Genomic DNA, 18,893 nt, shown 5'->3' on the forward strand with positions numbered 1-18,893 from the left:
ACGTGGGAACAATGATGAGTTCGCACAAGTGCAGGATGAGGCACCTGAGGGGATGTGACGGTGAGCGCGCCCAACAGGCAGCGCGAGTTTGAGTGGCCGCACAAAGACGTATGTCACAGGTATAAACACCGCTTTGGTGGGGTCCAGAACATGCACAGGACAGAAAAGGACCAGAGCCCTTGGGAAGACTAAGGAGGCAGGCAGAGCAAGAGCAAAAGCATAAACTTGACTCCTACCAAGCGCAAAAGCAACTCTCATGGGTGATACATGCAAGTACCATCCTTTCCCCAGACCATTTCAACGACAATCACTTTCCGGGATTCTTCCTTTGACCTCTCCTCTTACATATACTTTGTTTCTTTTGAACTCTCATCCATACCACTAGGGCCCTCCTTAGACACACACACTGGAAAGGCGGGATCTCCTTTTCTATTCAAACTTACATCTCTCTCTAAGATGCAAAGAGAACCCGTCATTTTCCTACATATTGGGAGCTCGGTTGATCGGAAGCTTCATTGGCTAATCAAATAATATAAATACCTACCACCATTTCTTAAAACATCTTTGGATACTGACTGATACTAACTCCTTTTTCATCATAACAAGCAAAACACCCTCCCTAAACGTCTACATTCTAACTCTCCTACTTCCAGACACTAAGTGACCAAATCAGGGCAGGGAGGCCAGTGGAAATGGAAAGCCAACAAAGGCGGGAGGGAAACGATCATGGGGCTTTTTCTGAGGAGAGGATAAAGTATCACACATCTAATATGTGTATCTTTATAATTTCAGTTATGTTGTCAAAGACCTTAGTAATATCAGATATTGTAAGTAATAGCACATGTACTACATAAAAGCATTAAATTCTCCCACAACGCTCTATACTTAGCCAACGAGGCTTTCAATCCACTTCAATTCAAGGAGACCTTAAGAGAACTTGTCAGAACTAGATTTGGTTGAGATTCTAACGTCACAATCATCTGCATGCCATTCTTGCTGATGTGCTCTCTCTAGCAAGAAAATGAATCAGATCAGTAAAGTGATTTAATAACTCCTTTTCTTGGGAGGCTATTTCCAATTCAAGAGGCCTTTGATGAATCTAATCCCTATGAACTGTACAACACTCAGCTTAAAACTCGATTTATTTTATCAACATCTCTAACATAAACGATGGGGCTTATCTTCTCATTACAGAGTTAAGTTCTCAAATTTGGAGAACTTGAATATTTTTATATAAAATATATGCTGAAGCCAGGAATTTTTCAGTCCTGTATTTTATCTTATAATAACAGTAACAAATGCAATTAATTTAGCATTAATGGCCTCTCAGTGCCAAAGCTGAGGGATTTTATTGAAATAACACTCAAATAATCACTTGTCCAAGGTCACATAAATATTAAGAATTAGTTTTTTTTAAAAAAAAAAAAACAACAACAAAGAATTAGAAGAAATACGCAAATCCAGGCCTGTCTGACATCTTTCCCAAAACGAGAAGTGTAACATTTATTGTATGCCTTGCAAGCTCTGCATGATAAACGCTTTTCATATATCATCTAATGTTTTGGGGGTTTTTTTTTTACAAAAGCCTATTGCTAAAACTAATACCTCTAAGAGAAATCAAGGCTTATAAAGACTGAAAACGCAAATCACACAGACAGTGAGTGGAACGCACTCATGTGTCAATCCTTGGTCTCTCTGAAGCCAAACTGCTTTCCTGCTTTGAATAAGGTGATCCTGAAAGTTCACGTAAGATCTGGACTACTTCTAGGGTATTAAAAAAATCAGACGACAGACATTTTTAAATATTTTCATGGTAACTAAAGTATATTTGTAGCTGCAAATCCTCTGAGAGGGGAGAAAAGAGAGAAATGCTTTACAGAGGGGAAGTTGGACTGAAGGACTTCTAAGGGCCTTTCCTGCTCCAGGGCTAGACTTGGTGTAACAAAGGGTCTGAGTGCCTGATTAAGACATTAAATAAAGACAGCAAAACCCACAAAATTCAGAAACCTCCTAGTGCCTTTTCATATAGATTGTTTAAAATTAGTCCGCCCTGGCTGCTATGGCTCAGTGGACTGAGTACAGGCCTGCAAACCCAAGGGTCACTGGTTCGATTTCCCATCAGGGCACATGCCTGGGTTGCAGGCCAGGTCCCTGTTAGGGGACGTGCAAGAGGCAACCACACATTGATGTTTCTCTCCCTCTCTTCCTCTTTCCCTTCCTTCCCTCTAAAATAAACAAATGAAATCTTTTTTTAAAAAAAAAAGAAAAAAACAAGTGCTACATAAAATTCTGTAACGATGCAAAGTGACAAATGCTAACTAGACTTACTATTTGATCATTTCACAATAAATACTAACACCGAATCATTATGTTGTGCCCCTGAAACCAATACAATGTTATGTATCAATGAGACCTCAAGAGAATGGTCTGATATTACACCCCTTTCTCCACTATGGTCACCCTGAAGGTAGATGTGGTATGTATTATCAAATGGCTTGATTTTTACATTTATGGTGTAATATCTTCTCGAACAATACTGTCTAAGATAAAATACACTGTGGAATAAAAACAATTTGTTTTGAACTAGTCTCACCACTTTGGAATCATGTCCACTTACAAAGAAAGAGAGAATGAGAGAAAGGAACAAGGTTTGGCGAAGACCTGAATCTTTACTCTCCAAAGGAACAGAACTTCAAGTTTTAAGTTAACAGAACTGAAATAACTTCTCAAACTGCATGTGCAATTTACTGCAACCAAACCAGAAAGGATTAGAAACCCTCTATTTCGATGTGGACGTAGCACAGCTGTAATTCATGGAGTTTTAGAACGACGTCTAGACTGGGTGAGTATACCGCTGCATCTCTTCCCAAGCTGCCAGCAAGCTCACCCGGTGTCCGACTGGAGTCCAGAGTAAGTAAGACAATTCCCAAGACGGCCAGCTTTGAGACCAAGATTTTGACTCACAGATACAGAGCTTCCATTTGAACCAATTACTAACACAGCAGCCTTAATACCTGTGTAAGAATATCACAGATCTGTATGCCAGACACAGTCTCTTAAAGAAGACATATTCCTGGGATTCAAAAGCAGAAAACTGTATGAAATTAATTCAGGCTCCTGATGTCCTAAACCAGCTCTACTTCTTTTTCTATGGCTCAGAGACTAAGAGTAGCTTCTCCTTAAAACTTTCCAACTTTCTTTTGAAGGGCACCCAACCCAAAATAGCTCTGACACGTTACTCCACAGTTTACCCTTCTTTTTCAATCTTCCACACTCTCAGAAGGTTATTCTGACACGTTTACTTGCACCATTTAATGTGGACCAAACCTGTGACTCATTAGCACACGTCACACTCCCACCTGACACACACTGCCACAGACTTCCTGCAGCTCATGCAGAGGGACACAAAGTAAATGTTACTTAGAAGTCAGATGAAAAGAAATTTATTTTGAGGGCAGGCAGGGGAGGAAGGGGCACCGGGACAGAGAGCGCCAGCCAATGAGCACATACTTACATTGGTCAGGGGGGCATGTGCAAACATAGAAAATCCTTCAAAGATGTACTCGTGATCATCATACTCTATAACAGTTGGCCTGTCAGTCTGAAAGCAAACAGGAACACAAAGCCTGAATTAAATAACGCCACGATTTGCACGTGCAGAAACGCATCAGGGCACAAAGCAACCACCAGGAAAAACGTAAGCGCTCCACAAACTCAGTTAATGTTTTTCCAAACACCAGGGAGAACTGTACACAAAAGTTCAATTTTAGGGGGCATTCTCTGGCTTCAGGAATATTTATACACTGAGACGATCAAGAATGTTTAATATGGATGCTGTAGAGAAAAAAGACAAAGGGCTGTGTGGCTTCATTTCCTAGGAACTTGTTTTATTTAATCCCACAATACTACCAGTCCTGTTCTTACTAAACTATGTGTCTGAACTAGCAGAGGTCCTAACTGGAACCAGATAACAGCACACTTGATTCAGAGCTCAAAGAAGAAAACGGACTTGGCATCAGCTCCGTCAAGACTAACAACCCGGAAGGCTCTGACCGGCCTCAGGGTGCCAGAGGCTCCACCCTCCGAGGGGAAGCCAACCCTCAAGATGCTGTAGCAAATCTCCCTGCAGAATGCCTAAGATTTTAATTATCTGAAAACTGAATCTGTAATTAAAACACACAAATGTTGATGCCTAAGAGACTCTCTTCCTTATGCCATTCTTATGGCCCACTATTTTTAATCCTCAATATGGAAATAATTATGAAGGCTGATAACCTAAAAGATATGTTTTTTACATAGGTATTGAACATTATTCTTTTAAACATTTTACACACACACAGACACACACACATGAAGAACTTGGTAGGAAGAGAACTAAAGAATATCCAAATGCATATTATTTGTTTTGTCAACATTAATATTATTTTCTATTTGAATAATTCAACAAAGCTGGTCTAAGTTAAATATAACAAAAAGCACTTCTAATGAAACAGTCATGGAACAACCACGCTGGAAACAGGCTGGCAGTTCCTTGAAGTGTTAACATAGAGCCACCAAATGACCCAGCAACTCCAGTCCCAGGTGTACACCCAAGGCAAACGAAAACACACATCCACACAAGAACTTGTCCACAGATGTTTGTACCAGCATTTTTCATAACAGACAGAAAGTAGAGGCCACCAAAACGTTCATCAGTTGATGAAGGGATAAATGAAATACGGTATGTCCACACAATGAAGTATCATTTGGCCATAAAAAGGAATAGCATTGCGTGTTACAACGTGGGTGAATGTTGAAAACACGCCAAGTGAAATCCAAAGCCAAAAAAGGTCACATATTCTACGATCCCATTTATGTGAAATATCTCGAATAGGCAAATGATACAGAGAAAGCATCTTCGAGGCTGCTGAAGGTGGGGGCGGGCAAGAACTGACTGCTCCTGAGCACAGGGTTTCTTTCGGGGACGATGAAAACACTCTAAAACTAGCCCGTGATGATGGCTTCACAATGCTGTGGAAAGACTAAACGTAAAATAGACACTTGAAATGGGTCAATTTTAAGGTATATAAATTATATCCATCTTTGATATTGAAATCTCTTGACGGTACACGTAACCAGAATGAATACATTTGGTACTGTGAGAGGCCATACAGCATGGTGGGACAGCCACGGCCATGCACAATGGTGTCGGACCGCCGGGGTTCAAACCCTCGCTCGGCCCCTTACTACCCGAGTAATCTGGAGCAAGCTGCTCACGCTCATCTATAAAATACGGACTACTGTCCGAACCATATAGTGCAGATAACATCTGCTTCATCGTTCTGTTGTGAGAACTAAGTTAATACAAGCCAAACACTTAGCAAATAGAATGGTGCCCAATACCACAGTCAACAAAAATTAACTACTATTATTACTATCATAAATACAATAGGTTTTCTCGTTTGGGTCACTAGATAATGTATAAGCTATTTGCTGATTTTTAAGAGATGTGAATGCCTCCTACACATTCTGCCAACTCCACAGCTCCATAATTCTTTGGCTCTTATGTGGTACCAACAATATGAATGAAAAAAGGTATCAAAAGTAGCACAGAGAGAAAGCAAAAGTAATTATGATAAACGCCAACTATATCGACATAAAAACAGGATATTTAAAAGAGAGAACATTTAAGAACTGAATCACTCCTTAGTCTACTTACATTTTAACCTATTTATACACATTCAGTCTATTCACATTTTAAAGTAAATGAAACCTGATTTTGTTAGGAACCAGGAACTCACTAAAAAGTTGGTCGGAGGGGAGACCGTGATCCGATAGTGGAAAAGCCTGCCCGCGTTGTTGGTCATGGGGCGGCAGGGTTTGATGGCCTGAGGGAAGAACAAAAGTGAGATTAGAAGTAAATAAGCAGAGTATTTTTATTTATAAATGGACTGTGTTTCCTAGCTCCACATCTGACAAACGAGGTTCCTGTGTGTTCCTTCACAGGCTAGTAGGAAAGAATAGCATTCACCTTACCACTAACTAGATAAATAAAAAGGGCTGGCTGGTCCCCAGTATTGAATTCATTTCTTCGTGTGCAATAGGACAGGTTTGGACAACATAAAAATCTTCCCAAGCCTAAAATTACATATATGCCTATCTTCCTTTTTTTGTAAAATAACACAATAATTAAGCTTTGCCTAAACTCCCAACACACTGAAAAAAGGAGGTAGGAAAAATTATTTCAGAAGAGTTTCATTAGCAGTGGGTTTTAATGGGGGTGGGAGGAACAGTGAAAAGATTAAATATTCTGAGTAAAAAGAGAAGGGACAGGAGTGAAGGAAGCAGGAGAGGCGGTGGAACAGAATCAGCATGGAGCTGAAGTCAGGAAAACTGAACGGAGACAAAGGAAGCATCGGTAAAACCATGGGCGCGCTGGGACAGACAAGTGTGCGCCCACCGCCGGCAAGGAAGCCCTGCTGCCCACTGCAGAGAAAGCGAACAGCTGAGTCTCCAGGCCGCCAGAGGTGTGAAGGCCCAGCCACTGCAGCCCATTCAAGGGGCACTACTCATCCTCGGTTGGTGGGGCTTTGCTGGGGCTGACTCATAGTTCGATGAATCCCTCCGTCCCATCCTGCTTCCACCCTCTTCCTTTCATAGGTGAAGATCCTGAAGAAACATCATGTCCCCCAAACTCCGTCTTAGCATCTATCTGCTTCTGGAAAATCCAATGGGGGGAGTTGGTACCAAGAGCGATCCAAGAAAGCAGGAGAGAGAAGGGGGTGTGTTGGAGATAAATCACTTACCACCGACTGGCAATAAGGACCCCATCATGGGGATAGGTGAGGCACACAGCCCTTGGCACCCGATGGCACACCAACTGAAACCCTAAAGGTGGTGAACTGGGAGGCTGTGCCAGTGGAAGCAGGTGTTTAAGACCACGAGAGAATGGCAGCGGTAAGGATGATGGGACGGACCTCGACTGCTAAGCACCACTTGCACCCCACCATCTCCTCAAATGGTAGTGTGCCTTTCGATCACATGAAGGGCTTGCTAAATCCCACATGGCTTGATGCCCACCTCCAGAGTTTGATTCGGCAGCTGACACAGACCGGGAATCTAACAAATTCCCAGGTGAGGCCCTACAGAAATGAACAGCAGAGGAGAAAGGCAACTGAAAGCCAGACGTAAAAGCCAGAAGGGACTGTTGGAGGCACACAAAGCTCTTGTCATTAGCAGTGAGAGGTCAGAGCAAAGCAGAATGAAGCCCAGGGCTTATCTAACTCGGAGTGGCTGGTCCTTAAAGATAAGTCTGTTATGCCAAGGTTGGGGAGCTGAAAACATCCACACCCCTCACCCCCATTCTCATTCCCAATCAGTCTCCCCTCCTGACCAACAGACCTTAATTAGGGTCATTTCAAAACATAACTCCAATGGGGAGATGTTGGGAGGAGAGCTTATACCACAAAGGCGCTGTAAGAACCAGCCAGCACGCGCCAGCAGCAGGAGTCTGCACAGGACCGCGAGCTGAGAGTGCGCGATCAAAGGAGGCAGAACATAAAATTGGTTAGGGAAGACTTGACTGACTTGGGAGCATTCGGGAGTCGAGGATGCCAGGAAATGCCGGGAACTCCCTGCCAGGATGTCTCCTAAAAGCATGAAAACGTGATGGCCCACACAGAGTAAAGTTAAAACACCCAAATTGCCGTGACAGAGGAGAAAGGAATTCAAAGACTCAAGGAAGTGGGAGCATTGGAGTGGCTGTAATTTCTATGACTGAAAGATAAACCCGGTGATCATACTCCACGGGAAGGCCCAGAGGACAGGGAGTTCCCAGGACGAAAAGGAATGGGCAGGCGCAGGGCCACCAGCATCACTAGGAAGATCAGTGTGGCTCTCTCTGCAGCCAGGGCTGGCTGGAAGAGAGGCTGTCACACAGCACAGCTTGCTGACAGCAGCTGGTACGACAGGACTCTGAACCCAGAGAGGCCAGAGATGATGGGGCCGTTAGAAGCCAAGTCGCTCAATTATTACGACCAGCAGGATCAAAGTGGCAGCCTAGGGAGTCTGACACACGGCATTCTGGGTGTGGTCAACAGAGCATGGTGTCCTTGGGTACAAAATAAACGGGCTGCTGAACGAGTACTACTTAGTTTGTACCAACAGAAGAAATCAAGAGGGACAACCAAGTGGCTGAAGGTAGGTTGCTCCAATAAGGTCAGGATTCCTTGTCTGAAGAGGTGGCCAGCTCCCAGGAAGCCTTGCAACACCACTACAAGCAAAAATGTTCATGACGACCCTGTCCTTCCCCCAAGGGGCCCATGGCTATCTACCCAGGTAACAGTACACTGGGGAAGAGGAAATCCAGACAGTGAAGGGGTGCTGGACACAGCATCTGATCAACATGAATTCTCAGAGCCTGGACGCATCGTGCTGGTACCTCTGGGAGAGTGGGAAACATGAGGCCACGGTGGTGAACAAAATCTTCATCAAGGTCTGGCTTACAGTAAGTCCCCTCAGTCCATAAATCCACCTAGCGGTCATTTCCCTGGTCCCCAACGTACCGTTGGAATAATGAAATTGGCTGGTGGTACCACCCCAACCTGGGTCACTGGTCTGTGGGTTGAGAGCCATCACAATGGGAAAGGTCAAGCAGAAGCCACTGAGATTACCACCCCCCGCAACCTGCGCATCAAAAGCAGTATCGTTCTGGGGGGGCTGGTTAGTGCCACCCTTAAGGATCTAACGGTCCCTTATCACATCTCTGTTTAATTCACCAATCTGGCTTCTGAAGAAACTAAATGGACCCTGGAAGATGACTACAAACTACCACAAGCTCAGCCAGCAGTAGCTCCGATGACACCTGCTATGCCAGGTGTTTCAGCCTAGTTAGAACAGATTAACAGGACCTCAGGTACCAAATACACGGCAACTGATTTGCTGACTGTACTCATTTCCTCCCCACTCAGAGTAAGGACCAGAAATGATCCACAGTCACGTGGAACAGACACTTACGGCTTTGCCACCAGCCTACATTAACTCTCCCCCTCACTGTCAAAACAGACTGAAAAGCTCTTGACCTCTGGACACACGGCAGAACATTACACTGCCCCACTGCACCTGTGACGTGCTATGCTGAGCAAGCTAACAGCCTAGGTAAACACACACTCCGCAAGGTGAGATGAACCGTGCAAAGAAGCAGGGGCCTGGCACAGCCACACCACTGTGAGGAGTCAGCTGTCTGGGCAGTGCCAAGAAATCCGTCCAAAGTAAAAGACAAATTAATTCATCCTCCGTCAAACGGGCTCCTTCGGATTTGGGAGGCAGCATAGCCCCCACCTAGGAATACTGCTCCAGCCCACTTGCAGAGAGGTGCAAGAGGCTGCCGGCTTGGAGCCTGGCTAAGGTGAGGAAGGCCTCAGCAGTTCTAAGTTGTGATGCCAGCAGCCCTGCGTGGGGGCCGTACAGTTCAGTGAATTATTTGACGGGTCAGATGCTGAGAGAAGTTTGTGACCGCACTGGGAGAATCACAATGCTGGCCTCTGGGGTCCTAAAGCAAAGCCGTGCCATCTACAGTGAAGAATCATATGCCTTTGAGAAACAACCCCTGGTGTGCTACTGGGCCCTGGTAGACAAGGAAGGCAGGCCCAGGGACAGCAAATAGATATGCAGCTGGAACTGCCCATCCCAAGTTGGGCTATCAGCCCCACCCAGGCATGAGTTTGGGTGGGACCAGAAATGACCCATCATGACATGGGAGGCACTACATCCAGAATCAAGCACACGCAGGACCAGTGGGCACAACCAGGCTGCATAAGCAGGTGGGCCACCGCTGTCGCACCAGCACCCCTCCCTCGGCTGACGACTGAGGGTGGAAGGATGGAAGCAGAGGGAAAGCCCAGGCTTGGATCGCAAATGGCTCGGTCAGGAAGGGGTGCAAGCTGAAACCAGACTGTGCCGCAGCCTCATTCACGGGTGGCCTTGGAAGACGGTGATAGGGAAAATCTTCCCGATGGGCAGGTTCTGGCGATATACCTGGTCATCCACTTTGTGTGGAAAGAGAAGTAGCCTGAGGTTAGAATACAGATGGACTCATGGCAGAAGCACGTGGCCATGCCAGCTGTCAGAGGCCTAGAAGGAAAAAGATGGGAAGATCAGGGATAAGAAGGAAGGTCTTGGGCCAGAGGCTCGCAGGTGGACACATGGGAGTGAGCACACCTCTACAGCAAGTATGCGTGTCCACTGGAGAGCAGCCACCACAGAAGAGGTTCCTAACCACCGACTCGGCCAGACGGCGTCAGCCGGCCTCGGTCATCAGCCACCGGAGTTGACAGGATGAACACGTGAATGAAGTGGCCACAGTAGCACAGACAGGGCCTTCACATAAACCCAATGGCATGGACACACTCACAAGCCCAATCTAGCTAACTGCCACTGCAGAATGTCCAACCAGCCGCCTAGATGACCAGAGCTGGGCCCCCGACATGGCACATTCTCTAAGGAGACCGACCTGCCACTTGGTAGGAAGGTGACCACATAGGCCCCATCCACCTTGAACGGACCAAAATTCACTCTCACAGGAGTAAACACACACTCTGCGTATGGGTCTACCTGCAGGTCCTCGGCCAGCACCACCATCCACCCAGATCTCCCTTCTCAGAGTCCGCTGCCCAGCTGTGGGGACAGCAGTAAGCAGAGAGCCTGCAGTCATTGGCTCCTTCAGGGTCAGGCTCTGCTGCAGAGCCCCCTTCCCCAAAGCATGCCCCTTGTGAGGCTGCCTCCTCCAGGGGCAGAGGAAGATGGGGGTATGAAGGAGATTCCAGCTCAGTGCAAGAGATTCCACCAAGCCAGGCTTTATGGGCCCATCACAGGTGGACCACTCGCTCTGCTCAATCAAGCCTCCATGCTCTTGCCTGATTCCCCTTAAACATCCCTCACCCCAAACTGCACTGCAGCACCTGCTTGCAGAGATGCCAGCCTGAGGCCCATGTGCGGACGCTCACAACTGCAGACCTTGTCCCACAGTTCCTTGCTACACTTGCAACTTTCAAAGACAAATGAGGTAAAAGTGAGGCAAGCAGTTCAAAGTATCCATCACTGTCTCGGTCTTTATTGCAATTATTGTTATGACTGCAAACAAGTTTTAACTAGAAATTAAGGATTTACATATACTATGTTTAAACATATAATGCTGAATCATAAAGTGGCAATCCTGGGATTAATAAGAATAATTTGTAGAAATAAAAGGTAATGGGGGGGGGGAATGAAAGAAAATCATTGAAAGGGAGGAGTTATACACAACCCTAACATGTAAAAATATTCGACTCAATCAGTCAAACATACTGGGGTGTCCTGGCGAAGCAGGGCTGGGGGCAGAGCTGGAACACCCCCGGGACACTCTGAGCGGTGGGGACAACAGACTAACAGAGGCTGACAAAGACAGTGGCAGAGCCCATGTCCCCCAAGGGAGACAGGACACGTGCTTCACTGCACCTGTTTTCTCCGGGCTGATTCATAACCAACTGTGATAAAAACATGAAAAAGATATTACAATACGTACAGTTTTAACATAACAAAAACCAACTCAAAGACACCATGCCTATTTGAAATAATGAAACTTCCAAAACTTTCTATGGTTTCCTGACAACAGTCCCCACTCCAAATCCAAACCCAAGTACTTTCCTTCCCCAGTTATCAGTAACGGAGACTATTAGGAAATATGAAATGACTCTTTCAATGGTATTATTTCATTTATGGGGGGCAAAAAGCAACGGCATCTGTCTACTTCTGGCTTCTCAGAGCTTACAAATATAATATCCCAAAGCAGTTACCTCTTCTCCGGGATAAATGCTGTGTCTAATTCCTGTGCGCCTGGCTTTTGCGCTGCATTTGCAGAGTGGTCCATCATTCATCTGTCAGAAACAGAAGAGAAGTCACTTTTATTGGGGGGGCAAGTCCACGCCATGCTCAGTGACGCTTCGGAAACTGTGTGGGCTTTAATGTCATGAGAGCTGAAGCTCTGAAGGTGCCGTCACCGTTAGAAGATTAAATGATGTTCCCAAACCAGTAAAGCTGCAGGCTGTCTATGCTGTCCCAAAAAAGGAAGCAGTGTGACACCGTCGGATTCCCAGGTCACTGGTGCAGCCAAGCAGGAGAGATCAGTGTCGGCACACTTTCGCCCCCATCCTCTCCTGCCACTTTTCAGTATGTTCCTCCTACTTCTTATTTCGGGGAAAATGAAGCTTTCACAAAAGAAAAGCTTATTTTATATACCGAAGGAACACATAAAATGTGGTGAAAGTAGCCAGCAGATTAAATGTTTTCAAAAGAGACACCTAAAGCTATCTGAAGCAGAGAAAAGAAAACGCCCACTAGAACCAGAAAACTTTCAACACTAACCAGGTAAGCCTGTGTCTGGTTTTTTACCCGAATTCACTGTACTGCCCTGAACTCCACCCACATGATTCAATACGTGAATAATCCCTAAATGCCTCTTGGGTAGAAAGATGACTGCTAAGTGTAGCGTGGGGCAGGTCGTGGCGGGGAATCTTAAATAGCTCAGGGTCCCCGTACTCAAGGAACATTTATTCTAGGTAGGAGAAATAACATACACCTAACATGCTTAGTAATCTTACAGGAAACGGAAAAATGTCAGTCCAGACGGAGATACCACTGGCTTCAAAGAGATGAAATATCTGAACAGCTGAACAGGACAGGAAGAGAAGGTGGCCATCCTCCATGAGACACCAGCAGGAGGACAGAAAGAGAAGGAAGAAACCCTCCGTTACAAGCTCCAGGGACACTAGAGCCATCTACGCGGAATGCACCGTGAATGTGAGCACGAAGACCAAACAGAACTGTGGCCAAAATCTTAAAGGGCCTTAAAAGCCAGTTTCATGACTTCATTTGACATAAATGGCAATATGGAATCAAAGAGGAGACGGGAGCATCAGTCTGGAGAAAGAGAAAGTGGAATTCCATTTCTCACTTTCTTTGTACTAATAAAAATGTATGTATTATATATATCTATATCATAACATATATATTTACACAAACACAGACATTTCTTTAAAGTTCTAGAGGTGTATAACTCAATTGTGTCCAAGGAAAATATCTCAATGAGACTTTGAAAAGAAATAGGAAAGTAAAAAACTGTAACTTTCTTTATCCTTTCAGGAAACCTAAAGCTCCAGGTGGTACAGCAGAGAAGTAACATTGCTACCTTAAAAAACAATACCAGGTTAAGATATTATCCAAAGTAACAGCTGGCAGACAGAGACGTGACGAGCCCCTCAAAAGCCACAGCACACTCCTTATGACGGTCACAACTTGGGATGAAAAATGTGGAAAAATCACCCCGTGCTCACTGATCTCCAGGCGAGCAGATAGACATCCCCCACTCCCGCCTTGACCAGGGTCTGGGCCCTCGTGCAGACCAGCCCTTCAAGAGGCCCAGCTGTCCCGAGGACACAAAACCAGACACAGTAAAACATGGTGGTGGGGCCACACAGAACGCTCAGACGGGACTGACGCCCACAGAGACCAAGGGATGGGCAGAACAGTCCATCACAGAACCCACGTGGGGGGACGGGGTACGAATGGACACCAGATGGGGACAGAAGTGCTCTGCGATCAGAATGTGATGGTGGTTGTTCAGTCCTGTGAAGGTTTAAAGAACACTGAATTGTACACTTTAACAGTTACTGTCTAAACTATATATGGTATGTGAATTACAACTCACTAAAGCTGGTTAAAAGATCATATATATGATTAATATATCAAAGTAAGTTTCAAAATACATTGATATTTGCAAACATTTCTGCTCAAATCACAGGGGCAAAAGGGACCACAAAGTACATTTCTGTCAGGCATTCTATTGAGAAAAAAATGTAGAGAGCTGTCATCTCACGAGAGCCAGAGGAGAACATTCAAATTAATATAGTACGGTATGAGTTTATTTGTAAAATACGAATTTTGAGTTATCTTTTTATAGGAACATGTTTGATTATGCTTAATAACTTAATATGATTAGACACTATATTTGTTTGGGCTGCACATTTGTAAAATACCAATCTCTTGTAAAGATACTATTCTGTATTATGTAGTACTTCATAACAAAACAGTAAGCAGAAATAAAAATATGTCTGGCTAGGACATCATTAGCTCGAACTCGCTTAACAAGGGAGAGAATTTACATGGAATTGTGGTATTACCAGCTGAGAAACATGAAGTCTTCTAGCACTGAAGACATTGTTTATCACACTGCTACAAGACACCTTCCAGACGAAGCGTTTTAAAAAGACCTGTGAGTCCTCTCTCCCTCACCCTGCCATTTGTCTCCTTCCCTTTACTGCGCGTTTAATGAGGCGGCACCATTACCCGGTTCCCTAGCACAGGATTTACCAGCATCGTCAAATGTGATTCAGGGGGCAGTTGCTCTGGTGCTGATGCTCTGGGGCGGAACTCGGAAGCTGAAAAGAAATGGGCTCTGAAGAATGACGCACGGCCCTGAGAGTACAACCCAGTTCCAGGGCCAGCCGACATGCATCTTCTGAGCCTGGAGGCGTAAAGGCGACGTGCTGGTTAGCAGCCACCACAGCAAGAACATAAAACACGTGCGCACCTGGCCTGGGTCGTTGTACCACAGTTCGTCGTGCAGCCGGTCAGGATGGGCCTTCTTGCGTTTGATTTCTGCAATGACGTCGAAAACCTCAGAGTCTGAGCTGCTCGAACAGGTGCTGTCCTCATCGGACTCACACTCGGACTCGCTGGAACTTTCTGACAGAGGTGAGGGAAAGACGTGAAGAGAGGTTGAAGAAATTCACAAGACGTGTATACGTGGCGACCTTCCAAACGACCCACACCTCTTCATGTAAGGACAACTGTTTATGTTTTCAGCGAATATTTGAGTGCCTGCTCTGCCCCAAGCGCTCTGCTCCACAATACCATGACAAATAATATGGCCCCGAATGCTAAGTCACGATCTAGCTGGGAAAGCAAACAAAGATTTTTACAGAGAAAGGCTTAATGACGATGTCAGAGAAAATGCAAACCCTAGTAGTACCGGGTTTCACATTTTAAAAAGTGCAGCAAAAAGAGCAAGTCCCCCGATCTGGAAAGGTCACCAACGAGTCCCTGGCCGGGGTGCACCCGCTCCGGGCAGGCAGGTGGGCCATGGGCTCAGGAGGAGAAGGTGAGAGGAACGGAGCCTAGAGGGCTGGAGCCAAGGCCAGGTGGTGAGGGCTGAAGGGTGGTGACTGCCCAACTCGGTTTAAATTTTTTCTCTCGATAGTAGCAATAAAAGACTTCAGACCTTGGAAGTAGCTGCATAAAAACAGATCGAGAATGATGCTAAGTGAAGTGAGCCAGTCCAGAAAGACGAACGCCGCGTGGCTCCACTGATGTGCGGCACCCAGCGCGGTCAGGTCCACAGAGACAGAGAGCAGAACGCTGAGTGCCAGGCACTGGCGGGAAGGGCCGGGCAGGGAAGCGGTATGGGAATTGCTGTTCGATGGGAACAGCGTTTCAGGTTAGCAGGATAGAGAGAGTCTAGAGGTCACACCACGATGTGAACGTACTCAACACTGCTGAACTGTAAACTTAAAAATGACTTTGTGTTATGTATACTTTAGCACAATCTTAAAAAACACAGACCTGGAACTTAGATTAATCCTACAAGAGATGAACGCAGTACAGCACAGTAACGACGCTTACACAGCTGTCCCTTCGAGTGCACTTATGGGACAGATGCCACTGTCTCCCTCTGTTACAGACAACGAAAGTGAGGCACAGAGAGAGTAAATCACTTGCTCAAGGTCACATTTCAAGTGGAGGAGCAGGGACTCGAACCCAGGCCAGCTGGTTCAGTCCGCGCTTTTACCCCCACGGATACCGCCTCGCCTGTCAGCCTGAGACGCACAGTGAAGGCGGGCAGGGGAGAGCCACGGCACACAAGGAAAACGCGTAAGGAATGTCTCATCTCTACACGGCCTTCTGCTAGGGGCCAAGGACACAAAGTGGTGAACAGCGGTTTCCGTCCTCAAAGAGCTCAGCGTCTACTTGAAACCTCAGACACGGGAAAAATATGAGAAAGTTGCGGAAACTGTCTACGTGAGCGGCAGAAACTTTCACGGAGCTGCACTCCCTCGTCAGGCCAGGGGCACCCTGACAGTGGCCAGGGCCACAAGGGGCTGCCTGTGTGTCAGAGGCACAGGGAACAGGGAACAACAGGTCCCCACTTTTGGCAGGAGGCTGAACTATGGTACCTCTGACTCTGACTAGACAATTCTACAAGGAACACAATTGTTAGTGTGCCTTGCAAACAAGATTTCTTACGCATTCTGCCGAATGTGACTGGGAAAAACTGCAATCAAAAAGAAGAACATTCCATTGTTATGTGTTCTGCGGCTATAATTAAGGAAAATGAAAGGAAAAAGGGAATTTCCACTTGGGACTCCCAAGAACACATCCCAAAAGGCCGGGGCTAAGCAATAATAAAAGCACAGTCTTGGTCGAGTAACTTGTGACTCACCTAAATCTTCATCTAGCTTCGTCTTGGGAGGCTCCCACGGAGGTCTAGCGGCTTTGGCCTTTTCTTGCCGGCTCCCCAACTCTTCCTCAAATTTGTCATATAGGTCACGGAGCCTACTTGTGCCAACCACAGTGGAATCTCCCTTTGAAAAATGAAGGGTCAGTATTAGAAACTCCATTAAAAATAGTCTTTCCAAAGATACATAAGACCTCAGAAGTAATCAAAGATTTGTAACAGCAAGGGGCCATTTTCAACCCTCAATTTAACAAACGTATAAATACAAAATGCCCAATGCTGGTAATTATGCTCTAAATCCAACACAAATCTACGCCTTCCTCAGGAAGGCGCACTTTGCCAACATTCAAAAACATTAAAACTATTTACCTCTGCCTTTTTGACATAACAAAAATCAACCAGGACCCGCTGCGAATTCATAATACCCGACACGTTCCTAGAAATCACCCCCCACACTAACTGCAAATCTCCAGCGTCCATCTTTCATATTAACCCAATGACCAAAGAGAAGTAACCCATATATCCCTACACCCCCCCCATAAATACACAGACACACACACTCACACAACACTCCACAAACCACACACACGGGGCTCTGCCGTGCGTTTCTACTCTCTTCCCAGGCTGAAAAGCATCTTAAATGCCCACACTCTTTCCGGTAAGAACATTAAATCATGAAATGTGCAGTGCATCCCGAGGGGACCATTGCTCCCCTCAGCCCCACCTCTCTGCTGCACCGGTGGTGCTGGGGCCGCACTGGCCTTCCTAACCCTCACTGCCCCGGACAACTGAACCCAAAGCCAAGTGCTGGGCTGCCGGTGCACCAGCCTTCCTTCTATTTCGGAATTGGAACACATCCATAAAAACTAAGAAAAAAATAAAAGTTCTGGAGCCTCACTGTCTTCAACTTTGTTTTGTTTTAAGAATAACAGCTATGGCATATGTGATCAATGTTACAAAATCTGAGATGAACAGATTATTCTGGATTATCTGGATAGGCCCAATATACAAGCCTTTCATAGCCGAGAACCTTCCCAAAGGGAGTCGGAGGTGCAAGAGAAGAGGAGGCAGAGATACTCAAAGCACAAGGAGAACTCCTCCCCTGCTGCTGATGTGGAAGGTGAAGGAAAGGGTCCCCAGAGGTACATGGCTTCTAGAAGCTGGAAACAGCCCTCACCTGCCAGCCAGCAAGGAAACACGCACTTCAAACCTATAGCCACAAGAATATGAACTCTGCCACAATATGAACGAGCAAGAAAACAGATTCTCTCCCAAAAGGAACGCAGCTCTACTGACACCTTTATGTAGCTGATGAGACCCAAGAGTGACTTCTGACCTCCACAACTGTGAGATAATGCATGTGTGTTGTTTTAAGCCCCAGTTTGTGGAAATCTGTTATGGCAGCCATGGAAGGCAAATCCCTGAAGAAGAGAGAAGACACAGTTCTGGAGGGGGATGAAAGAAAGGACCTGTGGGAGCTCGGGGCAAATTTCTAGAGGAAGCCTCCACTCACCAGTGCCCTCTGCACCCCGCGTGAGGTGTGTCTGGACGTGACGCCTGGGGCTGCGGCGGTCACCCTGCAACCACGGTGGGTGCTCCAGGGACAGCAGATGCCGGACCAAAGCCCTGCCTCCCCTGAGCCACGAAACAAGCACGTGCCACCGCCTCCCTGCAGACATCTCGCTGAGAAAAACCAACCAGGCTCATTGAAGACATGACTAGTCAAGGGTAGTTACAGCTGTTTTCTGCACAACAACAGGCGGCTACCCGGAGAAATGCAGCGTTACACAGCTTTGCCGTGTGCGAACGTGGTCGCACGCTTGCACAAACCTGGAGGACACAGCCTATCGCCCGCCCCAGCTACCTGGACAGACCGCTGCTCCTGGGCAACAAGCCCATATAGCACGTCATGTACAGAACAATGCAGCACTCAGTCAGGCACGAGGGACAGTGACGCACTAGGGACGCAGCACAGACACGAGACACAGGAGGCGGCTGCCAGTGTGACGTGGCACACTGTTTTACCGCACCTTGTATACAAAGAGAAAGGATGTCCTCTAGAACAGCAATAAAGTGCACAGTGTCGTAGACACATAAACTGTAACACGGCCATTTGTTGCCGTCACCAAGTATCACCTACTGTACGTAATCGTGGGGGCTACCCCTTGACACAACTGGCACCCCCACAAATACGTGAGTGGCGCGGGTGCTATGGCATTGCAATGGCTACAGAGTCACGAGATGACAAAGTCTGCAGCTCCGTAGGGGACCGCCGTCGCCCATGCGGCCCGTGGTGCGTGACCCTGTTTACAGCAACGTTCTTCAGTGACAAATACTTCCCTGCCCGGGATGTTCTCAGGATTAAATA

At 46.4% G+C, this 18,893-nt stretch overlaps 1 protein-coding gene across 9 annotated transcripts in view; it reads right to left on the reverse strand.

Annotated features, from left to right (window-relative positions):
* DROSHA (drosha ribonuclease III) overlaps positions 1-18,893 on the reverse strand; it is a 105,999-nt gene that overhangs the window by 70,463 nt on the left and 16,643 nt on the right. For all 9 annotated transcript variants that reach the window (XM_053914067.1, XM_053914062.1, XM_071219754.1 and 6 more), the window contains 5 exons: positions 16,511-16,652; positions 14,603-14,757; positions 11,811-11,891; positions 5,781-5,867; positions 3,515-3,601 (listed from right to left, as the gene is read on the reverse strand). In XM_053914067.1, coding sequence (XP_053770042.1) covers positions 3,515-3,601; positions 5,781-5,867; positions 11,811-11,891; positions 14,603-14,757; positions 16,511-16,652 — 552 coding nt within the window. The remainder of the gene's footprint in view (positions 1-3,514; positions 3,602-5,780; positions 5,868-11,810; positions 11,892-14,602; positions 14,758-16,510; positions 16,653-18,893) is intronic.

The sequence above is a fragment of the Desmodus rotundus genome, chromosome 1, assembly GCF_022682495.2.
Source record: "Desmodus rotundus isolate HL8 chromosome 1, HLdesRot8A.1, whole genome shotgun sequence".
Classification (NCBI taxonomy): Eukaryota; Metazoa; Chordata; class Mammalia; order Chiroptera; family Phyllostomidae; genus Desmodus; species Desmodus rotundus.